General features: G+C 45.3%; 1 protein-coding gene across 1 annotated transcript in view; it reads right to left on the bottom strand.

Moving 5' to 3' along the window:
* Positions 1 to 2,985: 2,985 nt before the first annotated feature.
* The window catches only part of LOC147120738 (E3 ubiquitin-protein ligase MARCHF4-like), a 56,698-nt gene continuing 46,494 nt past the window's right edge, over positions 2,986 to 13,189 (bottom strand). Inside the window, exon 4 of the mRNA XM_085986971.1 lies at positions 2,986 to 3,621. Within this exon, the coding sequence (XP_085843097.1) occupies positions 3,299 to 3,621 (323 nt within the window). The 3' untranslated portion in view covers positions 2,986 to 3,298. The remainder of the gene's footprint in view (positions 3,622 to 13,189) is intronic.

The following is a 13,189-nucleotide window of genomic DNA, read 5'->3' as shown; positions in this document are numbered from 1 at the left end:
AAGAGGATAACTAGGGAAAAAATAGGGCCCATTAGGGACAAAAGTGGCAATCTGTGTGTGGAGCCGGAAGATGTAGGAGGGGTTCTAAATGAATTTTTTGCGTCTGTTTTCACTATGGAGAAGGACGATGTAGACATAGAAATAGGGCGGGGGGACTGTGATATGCTCGAACATATTAACATCGAGAGGGAGGAGGTATTGGTGGTTTTAGCTGGCCTAAAAATGGATAAATCCCCAGGCCCGGATGAAATGTATCCCAGGCTGCTGTGTGAGGCAAAGGAAGAGATTGCGGGGACTCTAACACATATATTCAGGACCTCTCTGGCCACAGGGGATGTGCCAGAGGACTGGAGAACCGCTAATGTAGTACCATTATTCAAGAAGGGAAGTAGGGAAATACCGGGGAACTACAGGCCAGTGAGCCTAACATCAGTGGTAGGAAAATTATTGGAAAAAATTCTGAGGGACAAAATTTGTCTCCACTTGGAGAGGCAAGGATTAATCAGGGATAGTCAACATGGCTTTATCAAGGGAAGATCATGTCTGACTAATTTGATTGAATTTTTTGAGGGGGTGACTAGGTGTGTGGATGAGGGTAACGCAGTGGATGTGGTATACATGGATTTCAGTAAGGCCTTCGATAAAGTCCCGCACAGGAGACTGGTCAAGAAGGTAAGAGCCCATGGAATCCAGGGTGCCTTGGCACATTGGATACAAAACTGGCTTAGTGGCAGAAGGCAGAGGGTGATGGTCGAAGGTTGTTTTTGTGACTGGAAGCCTGTGGCCAGTGGGGTACCACAGGGATCGGTGCTGGGTCCCTTGCTGTTTGTGGTCTACATTAATGACTTGGATATGAATGTAAAAGGTATGATCAGTAAGTTCGCGAATGATACAAAAATTGGTAGGGTGGTAAATAGCGAGGAGGGTAGCCTCAGTCTGCAGGACGATATAGATGGGTTGGTCAGATGGGCGGAACAGTGGCAAATGGAATTTAACCTGGAAAAGTGCGAGGTGATGCACTTTGGGGGGACTAACAAGGCAAGGGAATACACAATGAATGGTAAGACCCTAGGCAAGACGGAGGGTCAGAGGGATCTGGGTGTGCAAGTACACAGATCCCTGAAGGCGGCGGAACAGGTGGATAAGGTGGTAAAAAAGGCATATGGGATACTTGCCTTCATTAGCCGAGGCATTGAATATAAGAGCAAGGAGGTTATGATGGAGCTGTATAAAACACTGGTTAGGCCACAGCTGGAATACTGTGTGCAGTTCTGGTCGCCACACTACAGGAAGGATGTGATCGCGTTGGAGAGGGTGCAGAGGAGGTTCACCAGGATGTTACCAGGGCTGGAGCGCTTCAGCTATGAAGAGAGACTGGGCAGATTGGGTTTGTTTTCCTTGGAGCAGAGGAGGCTGAGGGGGGACATGATTGAGGTGTACAAAATTATGAGGGGCATAGATAGGATGGATGCTGAGGAGCTTTTTCCCTTAGTAGAAGGGTCAATAACTAGGGGGCATAGATTCAAGGTAAAGGGCGGGAGGTTTAGAGGGGATTTGAGAAAGAACTTTTTCACCCAGAGGGTGGTTGGAGTCTGGAACTCACTGCCTGAAAGGGTTGTGGAGGCAGGAACCCTCACAACATTTAAGAAGCATTTGGATGAGCACTTGAAATGCCAAAGCATACAAGGCTACGGACCAAATGCTGGAATATGGGATTAGATTAGACAGGGCTTGATGGCCGGCGCGGACACGATGGGCCGAAGGGCCTCTATCCGTGCTGTATAACTCTATGACTCTATGACATCGGTCCCGGCCCTGCCCAGGTGCAAACCGTACCCCAGAACCGGTTCCAATGTCCCAGGAATTTGAATCCCTCCCCCTTGCACCATTCCTCTAGCCACGTATTCATCTGAAATATTCTTCTATTTCTACTCTGACTAGCATGTGGCACTGGTAGCAATCCTGAGATTACTACCTTTGAGATCCTATTTTTTAATTTACCGCCTAACTCCCTATATTCAGCTTTTATTGTAATAGATAATATTATCTGTAGAATGGGAATATCGTAATGGATAACACTATTTGTACAATGGGATTATTGTAATGGATAAGACTATCTGTACAATGGAATGTTGTTAGATAAGACCATCTGTACTAAAACAACAACTTGCATGTATATAACACCTTTAGCATAGTAAAACTTCCTAAGGCGCTTCACAGGAGTGTTATCAAAAAAATGTGGACACCGAGCTACATAAGGAGATATTTGGACAGGTGACCAAAAGCTTGGTCAAAGAGGTAGGTTTTAAGGAGCATCTTAAAGGAGGAGAGGTTTAGGGAGGGTACTCCAGAGCTTAGGCAGCTGAAGGCACGGCCGCCAAGGGTGGCGTGATTAAAATTGGTGATTTGCAAGAGGTCAGAATTGGAGGAGTGAGAGATCTCGGAGGCTTGTAGAGCTGGAGGAGGCTACAGAGATAGGGAAGGTGATGAGGCCATGGAGGGATTTGAAAATGAGAATTTTAAATTGGAGGTGTTGCCGGACCGGGAGCCAATGTAGATCGGCGAACACGGGTGATGGGTGAACGGGACTTGGTGCAAGTTAGGATACGGGCAGCAGAGTTTTGGATGAGCTCAAGTTTATGGAGGGTGGAAGACGGGAGGCCGGCCAGGGGAGCATTGGATTAGGCAAGTCTAGAGGTAACAAAGGCATGGACGAGGGTTTCAGCAGCAGATGAGCTGAGGCAGGAGCAGAGACGGGTGATGTTGCAGAGGTGCAAGTTGGTGGTCTTGGTGATAGATGGAAGCTCATCCTGGAGTCAAATACAACACCAAGTTTGCGAACAGTCTGGTTCAGCCGCATACAGATGCCAGCGAGAGGCAATGGGAATATCGTAAAGATAAGACTATCTGTACAATGAGAATATTGAGCCTGGATCAGGGTGAGGTTATCCAGACTGTAATCGACCATTGTTTGACTCTCTGGCAATTTGGCTCAGAACTGGAGTTAAATAATGAGATGGTGTTGAGAGAATTGTTTAACAGTTGTGGCCATTTTTATCTTGTTTCACAGGCAGTTCAGATTATACAGTGACTGTAATTTGTGAACTGGACTAATTTCCATTGTCCTGTGTAGCCTCGATTGTGGCCTTTCTCCACAGGCAGCCCTGGTAGATTCATGGTGCCTGGTACTGTCCTTCTACCATCACTGTCTCAATCTCGGCCTATTCATTCTTCCTCCTGCGGTCATTCCCATGTTTAACAGTGCCTCATCAAGATGTCCTTAAGGCAGCTCTTGTCATCAGACTGTAGTCACCCTCATCACCAGTTCTCTGCTTGTGCTTGTTTGGTGCCTCTGTTCATTAGGCCTCAAGTGGCTGAGAATGTGTAGAATGGTATATGCACAGTGGTGATTGGACATGGTTCCCATTGGCCGGTTGCCTCTGGAACTGTTGTGTGTGGTAGATGAGCGTTCGGCCCGTGAGTTCCTATTACGGTTCATGCCGCTCTTCTGATCCTCCATGTCCTTGGATTTTTCATAGTTCAGTACTTTCCACTGCTGGTTAACAGCTTGCCAACGCTTAAAGATTCGATATACAGACGGTCCCTCATGAATAATCAGTCCTGGAAAAGCAGAACGGAAAGAGCAGTCAAAGGTCTTGTCAGTGTTACTGCCGGAGCCCAGCTCAATCCCAGTTACTTGTGATGATAAAATCACTGTAATCTTAACATAAAATGAGACCAATTGGCTTGATGTGTCTGGGCTGGTGTTGGCTCCACATCGGAGCTTATATAATTCCCTTTCCCTGCTCTATCCCAATACCTTTTAATATTTCCTTTGCGTGTTTATCTAATTGTATCTCAAGTGTTGATTGATTCAGCCAGATGCAGCAGTGGATTCCAGATGCCAGGGACTTGTTTTGCTTCTAATACTAATCCTGAGTCAGTGTCCCCTTTACCAATTCACCAGCCAGTAGAAGTAATCTTTCATCATTTACCCTCTCAAACCCGTTCATCATTTTGAACACTTCTATTAGATTCCCATTAATCTTCTCTGCTCGTCAATACAACCCCAGAATATTAATCTTCAGTAAATCTTCTCATCCCAGAGAATTTACGCTGGACCTTCTCCATGACTCAAAGATCCTTCCTAAAATGGGATGTCCGAATCTGCACACAGTCTCCAGCTACGGCCCAATCAATGTCTTGTGCAGATTGATCATCTCCTTGTTTTTGTGTTCAATGCCCTTGTCTATAAAACCCAGAATTCATGAACCCTTTTCTGGCTTATTGCAGATTTGAATATAAAAACACAAGAATTAGGGGCAGCAGTGCTCCGCCATTCAATAAGATCATGGCTGATCATTGAGCTCAACTCCACTTTCCTGCCTGATCCCCTTAGTGCCCCAAAAAATCTCTCGATCTCAGTCTTGAATATACCCAACGACTGAGCATCCACAGCCCTCTGGGGTAGAGAATTCCAAAGATTCACAACCATCTGAGTGAAGAAATTTCTCCTCATCTCTGTCCTAAGACTGTGACCTGTAGTTCTAGACTCTCCAGCCAGGGGAAACAGCCTCTCAGCATCTACACTGCCAAGCCCACTAAGAATTTTATAAATTTCAATGCGATCACCTCTCATTCTTCTAAACTCCAGAGAATATCGGCCCATTCTACTCAATCTCTCCTCATAGGACATCCCTCTCATCCCAGGAATCAATCTAGTAAACCTTTGTTGCACCCCTTCTTCGGTAAGGAGACCAAAACTGTACACAGTACTCCAGGGTGGTCTCACCATAGCCCTGTATAATTGCAGCAAAACTTCCTTACTCTGATACTCCAACCCACTTCGGTGGCAAAAACAGGAAGACAGATTATTATCTGAACAGCAATAGATTGGGAAAAGAGGAAGTGCAACGAGACCTGGGTGTCCTTGTGCACCAGTCGCTGAAGGTAAGCATGCAGGTGCAGCAGGCGGTTAAGAAGGCAAATGGTATGTTGGCCTTCATAGCGAGAGGATTAGATTACAGGAGCAAGGATGTCTTGCTGCAGTTGTACAGGGCCTTGGTGAGACCACACCTTGAGTATTGTGTGCAGTTTTGGTCACCTTATCTGAGGAAGGATGTTCTTGCCATGGAGAGAGTTCAGCGAAGATTCACCAGACTGATACCTGGGATGGCTGGAATGACGTATGAGGAGAGATTGGGTCGATTAGGCTTATATTCGCTAGAGTTTAGAAGAATGAGAGGGGATCTCATTGAAACTTATAAAATTCTAACGGGACTAGATGCAGGAAGGATGTTCCCAATGGCGGGGGAGTCCAGAACCAGGGGTCACAGTCTAAGGATAAGCGGTAAGCCATTTAGGACTAAGATGAGGAGGAATTTCTTCACCCAGAGAGTGGTGAACCTGTGGAATTCTCTACCACACAAGGCAGTCGAGGCCAATTCATTAAATATATTCAAGAAGGAGTTAGATATATTTCTTAAGGCTAAAGGGATCAAGAGATATGGAGAGAAAGCAGGGACAGGGTACTGAATTTGGATGATCAGCCATGATCTCATTAAATGGCGGAACAGGCTCGAGGGGCCGAATGGCCTACTCCTGCCCCTATCTTCTGTGTTTCTAACCCCCTTGCAATAAATGCTAACATACCATTTGCCTTCCGAATTGATTGCTGTACCTGCATGTTAACTTTGTGATACGTGCACAAATCCTCCCAAATCCCTCTGTATACCAACATTTACTAGTATTTCATCTTTAAAAAATATTCTGCTTTTCCATTCTTTCGACCATAGTACATAATTACACACTAACCCACATTATACTCCATCTGCCACCTTCTTGCCTACTCACTTTACCTGTCTATATCCCTTTGCAGCCTCTTTGCGTCCTCCTCACAGCTTACTTTCCCACCTAGCTTTGTATCGTCAGCAAACTTGGATATATTACACTCTGTCCCCTCATCTAAGACATTGATATAGATTGTAAATACCCGAGGCCCAAGCACTGATCCTTATGGCACTCCACTAGTTACAGCCTGCCACCCCCGAAATGACCCATTTATTCCTATTCTGTTTTCTGTTTGTTAACCAATCCTCAATCCATGCTAATATATTGTCCCTAATCCCATGAGCCCTAATCTTGTGTAACACCTTATCGAATGCCTACTGAAAATCCAAACATACTATATCCACTGGTTCCCCCTTATCTACCCTGCTAGTTACACCCTCAAAAAACTCTTAATACATTTGTCAAACACTATTTCCCTTTCATAACTCTGCCCAATCATAGTGATTTTTCCAAGTGCCCCGTTACCACGTCCTAATAATAGATTCTAGCATTATCCCTACTACTGATGTCCAACCAACTGGCCTATAGTTCCCCGTTTTCTCTCTCCCTCCTTTCTTGAATAGCAGGGTTACATTTGCTACCTTCCAATCCACTAGGACCATTCTAGAATCTAGGGAATTTTGGAAGATCACAACCATTGCATCCACTATCTCTTTTATAACCCTAGAATGTAGGCCATCAGGGCTAGGGGATTTGTTGGCTTTCAGTCCCATTAATTCTCCAGTACTTTTTCTTTACTAATATTAATTACTTTAAGTTCCTCACTCTCATTAGACCTTTGGTTCCCCACAATGTTCTTTGAGTCCTCAACTGTGAAGACAGACACAAATTATTTGTTTAACATCTCTGCCATTTGCTTATTCCCTATTATAATTTCTCATGTCTCAGCCTCTAAGGGACCTATGTTTACTTTTGCTAATCTCTTCCTTTTTACCTAATTGTAAAAGCTTTTCCAAACTGTCTTTCATTCTGCCAGCACAATTTACACTTCATCTAGAACCATCCTTTTTTTCATAACCTGTTCCATTACCATCTCCTTTTGCCTTGAATATCTCTTAAGGTCTCTTAACTTCTCCTGCCTTCTATCCTATCACAGACCTTCCCTTTTGTTCTTTCATCCCCTCCCCCTTTTCCCAGCTCCTACACTTGCTTAAAAATCTACCATTTCCTGCTTTTTTCCAGTTCTGACGAAAGATCATCGACCTGAAACGTTAACTCTGTTTCTCTCTTCACAGATGCTGCCTGACCTGCTGAGTATTTCCAGCATTTTCTGTTTTTATTTCAGATTTCCAGCATCTGCAGTATTTTCTTTGTATTACTGTTTTTATATTGCTAGTTTACTTTCTATTTTCTCCCTCTATCAATTTCTTAGTCATCCTTTGCTGATTTATAAAACCTTCCCAATCATCAGGCTTGCAACTCTTTTTGGCAATATTGTGTAAGCCTCTTCTTTTAATCTAATACTATCCTTAAATTTCTCTAGTTAGCCATAGTTGGACCTCTTTTACTGTGGAGTTTTTATTCCTCAAGGGAACGTATGTTCATTGAGAAGGCTTCTTTGACAGCACTTCTCAAACCCGCGACCTCTACCATCTAGAAGGACAAAGGCAGCAGATGCATGGGAACACCACCACTTCCTAAATTCCCCTCCAAGTCACACATCATCCTGACTTGGAAGTATATCGCCATTCCTTCATCGTTGCTGGGTCAAAATCCTGGAACTTCTTCCCTAACAGCACTGTGGGAGTACCTGCCACATGTTTTTTCACCAATATTGCCAATCCTCTTCATGTCCCTCCTAAAAATATTATAACTCTGTTGTGTATTTTGAATGTTGTATTTGAATTATCCCACATAGCTTACCGTAGTTGTGATGTGCAATGCACTATGGGAAATAGAGTGCATGGAGTTGAGAAGATTCTCTCTGGGAAGTCATGGCTGTGAACTGAACTCTGTCTCCTGCGTACTCTTCTAATTATCATACAAGCAAGTTATTAAACTCTTGAGATGTAACAAAAGTGGCGACGAGGACGTCTGAACTTACGTGGCTCTGCTGTGCGGAAGATAGTCGGGTTTTACGTGTTTAAAACTGTTATTTTTGCCGTGGACAGTTATTAAAGTGAGGCTGGCTCGAGGATAAAGGAGCTTGCAATGGCGGGAAGACGAGACGGCGTATAAGGTACTAACGACTTGAGGAAGGGGAGGAAAAGCAGTGAGTAAATCAGGAAGGACATTTATTCAACTGTGAAATGATCTGTGACTTGAAGCACTAAATAACTGATAGTGATTTTAGTTGAGTTCAACATTGGAAGGATCCTTAGTGGATGATAATTAGGAGCCTGAGAGAAGGAAAATGGCTGGAATTATCGCTAACATTGGACCGTTTGATGAGAATGTCGAACAATGGAGCTCATACACAGAACGATTTGAATACTTCACACAAGCAAATGACATTGGAGGGAACAAGATAGTACCTACATTGTTAAGTATGATGGGACCAAAGACTTTCAATCTTTTGCGTACTTTAGTGCAGCCAGATAAACCAGGGACTAAACAATATAGCGAAATTGTGAAGATACTAAAAGGGCATTTTTCACCCAAACCCCTAGTCATAGCTGAGAGGTTTAGGTTCCACAGGCGTAACCAGGAAGAAGGAGAAACAGTGACCATGTTTGTAGCTGCACTAAAAAGACTATCAGAGCACTGTGAGTTTAATGACGTGCTAAATGATACTATAAGAGACAGGCTAGTGTGTGGTATGAGAACTGAAGCCATACAGAAGAGACTATTAACGGAGAGTAATCTGACTCTACAAAAGGCCACTGAAATCAGTATTTCCATGGAATTGGCAGCTAAGGAAGCTCAACAGTTGGGTGCAACAGAAAAATTGCACAAAGTAAGAACAGAGAGCCAAGGGCCATGCTTCCGTTGTGGCAAAACGGGGCATCTTGCGTCTGCATGCTGGTGTGTGGACATGGATTGCCACAGCTGTGGTAAAAAGGGACATATTCAGCGCGCATGCAGAAATAAAAAGGACAGAGAAAACATCAAAGACGGAAGGAAGAAATAAAACATTCAGACAAAAGACAAAGCAGCATGTCCGCTCTGTAGAACAGGACAAAACAGAGGCAAGTGACACTTCAGAGGATGAACTATCACTGAACGTGCTGACTGTAGCTGGGGATTCGCATGGCTACTGGGTCTCACCCTTGCTAGAGGGGCAGCCTGTGCGAATGCAGATCGATACCGGGGCAGCAGTATCTCTTATGTCAGAGACAGTCTACAAAAAGACATTAAAGCACCTTCCACTTCAGCCAGCTAACATAGCGTTAAAGATATATACCGGTGAAAGAGTAACCGTGAGAGGTATCACTGAGGTCACAGTTCAGTTGAATGGACAAACTAGGAAGTTACCACTTTACGTAGTTAAAGGAGACTACCCCTCCCTGCTGGGACGTTCGTGGGTGGAGAGAATAAAATTAGACTGGTCATCAGTCTACATGATGTTACACAATGATCCAGGTGATGTGCCTCAATAATTCCGAGACTCGAAGGTAGCAGAACAAAACAAGGCTTTTATTAACTTAGAACGAAACATGTAAGCGAGAGAGATGTCGTCCTTCTGGAGACTGGGGCTAGACTGAAGCTAGCTTACAAACGGGGCCAGGTATGGGCGGAGCCCTACACACAGCACATTCCAGTATACAATACAGCACATTCCAGTACACAATACAATGAGGTCTGGGGGAAGGGAAATGACACTGAAACCGATCTCAGTCACAGGCAGTGATGAATAGAAATATTTCATCACACCAGGCTTACCCGCCATCTTAAAGAAACATGCAGAAGTCTTTAATGGAGAACTGGGTACCATGAAAGATATTACTGTGAAGCTTCGTATTAAGCAGGATAGCAAACCCAAGTTCATGAAGGCACGACCCGTACCTTATGCCATCAGACCAAAAGTCGAGGCTGACTTAGAAGCCCTAGTTGAAAGCGGAGTACTGGAACTAGTCAGCGTGAGTGAATGGGCAACACCCATCGTACCAGTGCTCAAGAAAGGGGGTGGAGTTAGGATATGTGGAGATTTTAAAGTAACTGTTAACCCTGTATTGTCAGTGGAGCAATATCCGCTTCCCCATATTGATGATTTGTTTGCGGGACTTGCTGGGGGCCAGAAGTTTAGCACAATTGACCTCTGTCAAGCCTACCTGCAAATGCATGTGGATGAACAGTCACGAGAAATGCTGACTATTGTGACGTACAAGGGCCTATTTAGGTATCGTCGACTTCCTTTCGGAATTACATCAACTCCAGCGCTTTTCCAACGTGCTATGGACCAGATCCTTAGTGGATTGCCTGGAGTCCAGTGCTACTTAGATGATATCTTAGTTACTGGGTGTGATGACCAAGACCATCTGCGTAACTTGGACGCAATGCTGCAGAGACTGAGGGATTATGGACTCAGTTCGCAGGGATAACTGCGATTTTTTTCAGGCATCAGTTGAGTACCTCGGTCATGTGATCGATGCCACAGGCCTTCACAAGGCACCGTCCAAGACCAAGGCAATCGTGGATGCCCCAGCACCTGAAAATATCAGCCAGCTGCGTTCTTTTCTAGGGTTACTGAACTACTATGGACGGTTCATACCGAACCTAGCCTCGATGCTGAGGCCGCTGCATTAGTTGCTATGTAAAGACAAGAAGTGGGAATGGACTAACAAGTGCCAGGAGGCGTTCATGACAGCAAAGGACACGCTCCTGAAGTCAGAGGCTTTGACGCATTTTAACCCTTCATTACCAATACAGTTAGCTTGCGATGCATCGTCATATGGTGTGGGAGCGGTCGTTTCTCATATCATGCCAAACGGAGAAGAGAAGCCGATAGCATTCGCATCTAGGGCTTTGAACAGAGCTGAAACTAACTACGCCCAAATAGAACGAGAAGCACTGAGCATCGTTTTTGGCGTTCGCAAGTTTCACCAATATTTGTACGGGAGACAGTTCACCCTACTTACAGATCACCGCCCTCTCACGACCATCTTCGGGCCACATACAGGGATTCTGTCACTTGCTGCGAGCAGAATGCAAAGGTGGGCGCTGCTGTTGTCTGCACACACATTTGACATTAGATATCGCAAGTCTGACCTGCACGGCAATGCCGACGGTCTTTCCAGGTTGCCGCTGCCTGTCACCAAGCCTATGACGCGTAGCATGGACATCTGCTATTTTAGGCAGGTGGAGAACGTGCCTGTTTCTTCGACACAGGTCCGACGAAACACCAGAAATGACCCAGTGTTGTCTGCAGTGCTGGACATTGTCAGGGGCAAGCTTGACAGCAATGACCCAAACCTGAAACCATATCTCTTAAGGAGAAACGAACTGTCGGTGCAGTCTGGATGTTTGCTGTGCGGGAGGAGAGTGGTTATTCCACCATCCTACGGAAACCAGTGTTACAGCAACTATGCTCCGGACACTGCGGAATGGCTCGTATGAAAGAAATAGTGAGGAGCTACTTCTGGTGGCCGGGTATGGATGGACAGATTGAGGACAAAGCTAAAACCGGTTCCTCATGTCAGAGAGTTCGTAATGTGCCACAGCTTGCACCTCTTCACCCCTGGGACTTTCCGGAGGAAGCATGGCACCACATTCATGTAGACTTTGCAGGTCCATTCGAGGAGAGAATGTTCCTGGTGGCTGTTGACGTGCACAGTAAGTGGCCAGAGGTTGTTATAATGAGGTCCACCACCTCTGAGAAGTTAGGTGAGGTGTTCAGCCGATTTGGATCTCCTATGCAACTTGTCTCAGACAACGGTCCACAGTGGATGTCACAAGAAATGGCTACATTTCTGCAGGTGAATGGCGTACAACATATCAGGGCTGCACCATACCACCCTGCGACCAATGGTCTAGCTGAGAGGTTTGTTCAGACCATGAAACACTCCTAAAGGCATCGCAAGGCCAGGGAACGCTTCATCAGCGCCTGAATAGTTTCCTGTTGAGTTACAGGAACACACCACATGCGACCACAAAAGCATCACCTGCCACTCTACTGCTCAAAAGAGAGCTACGAACCAACTTCGACCTGCTGAAACCGCCAAAGGTGAAAGACGTGGTACAGTATCAGTAGGACAAGCAGATCAAGCGACGTGAACAACGCTCCAAAGACAGAGTCTTCAGTCCAGGTGAACATGTGTTGGCACGGAACTACAGTGGTGGACCTAAGTGGGTTCCTGCTACTGTCATTGCACAGATTGGTCCAGTATCCTATACTGTACAGGCAACCGAGGACATTGTCTGGAAGAGACACACCGATCAGCTTCTACGAAGTGCAGCAACACCCACTGAACCACCAACAGCAGTTTATCTGCCATTGGGTGACGCTGTGGGTCATCCACCTTCTACACAGAGAGGCTCACCTTCTGAGGAAGCAGCCGCTTCAGCCCCTATCTCATCAGCAAGGGAGACCTGTATACAGGCACCTCAGCCGCCTACACCTGTGTTGACGTCACCTGTGAGAGACAATGAACTGGAGAGCCAGGTTGACCGCCGGTATCCTACCAGAGAGCGGCAGGCCCCTATACGTTTGAACTTATAGTTCAGAGGCTTACCCTTTATCTGGGGCAGAATAATCCCCATGGGCATAGCCATGGTTGGAGGAAGTCTACCTTCACTCCCAGGTTATTGTATTTTAAAAATTTTGTGGTTTTATTGGGACATTAAATGTAAGAGGGGAGGAGATGTTGTATATTTTGAATGTTGTATTTGAATTATTCCACATAGCTTACCGTAGTTGTGATGTGCAATGCACTATGGGAAATAGAGTGCATGGAGTTGAGAAGAGATTCTCTCTTGGAAGTCATGGCTGTGAACTGAACTCTGTCTCCTGCGTACTCTGTCATACAAGCAAGGTTATTAAACTCTTGAGATGTAACAAACTCAGTTTATTTTTCACTCCTGCCCAGTTAGGCCCCAATTTTAACTGAACCCAGCAGGCAGGGATGGGCAGTTAAAATCACCTCCCCGTCCCACCAAAAACTCTCCAACTGCTATTTTTACTTTATAACTGACCGAAATTGGAAACTCACACAGAAGCAGGGCCTCCAATCAATGCAAATAGTGGTCCCATGATGTCACATGGACCCAGACGTGATTTTAACCACGTCAGACACCAGGCCCAAAGGCAAACCTGCCGAGTAAAACTGCACGAGATTGGCTTCACAAACTGACAGCCATGATTGGAAGCTGGTGTCATTAAGGTCTATCTGCTACAGGCATTTTTGGGCTTGCAGATTGCTTCTTGTCCTGATGAACTACTCACAGCTTATCAAGAGCAGCA

This window comes from Somniosus microcephalus, chromosome 4 (assembly GCF_052327205.1).
Source record: "Somniosus microcephalus isolate GS21.2 chromosome 4, FLI_Smic_1.0, whole genome shotgun sequence".
Taxonomy (NCBI): domain Eukaryota; kingdom Metazoa; phylum Chordata; class Chondrichthyes; order Squaliformes; family Somniosidae; genus Somniosus; species Somniosus microcephalus.
This window is presented reverse-complemented; position numbering and strand designations above follow the sequence as displayed.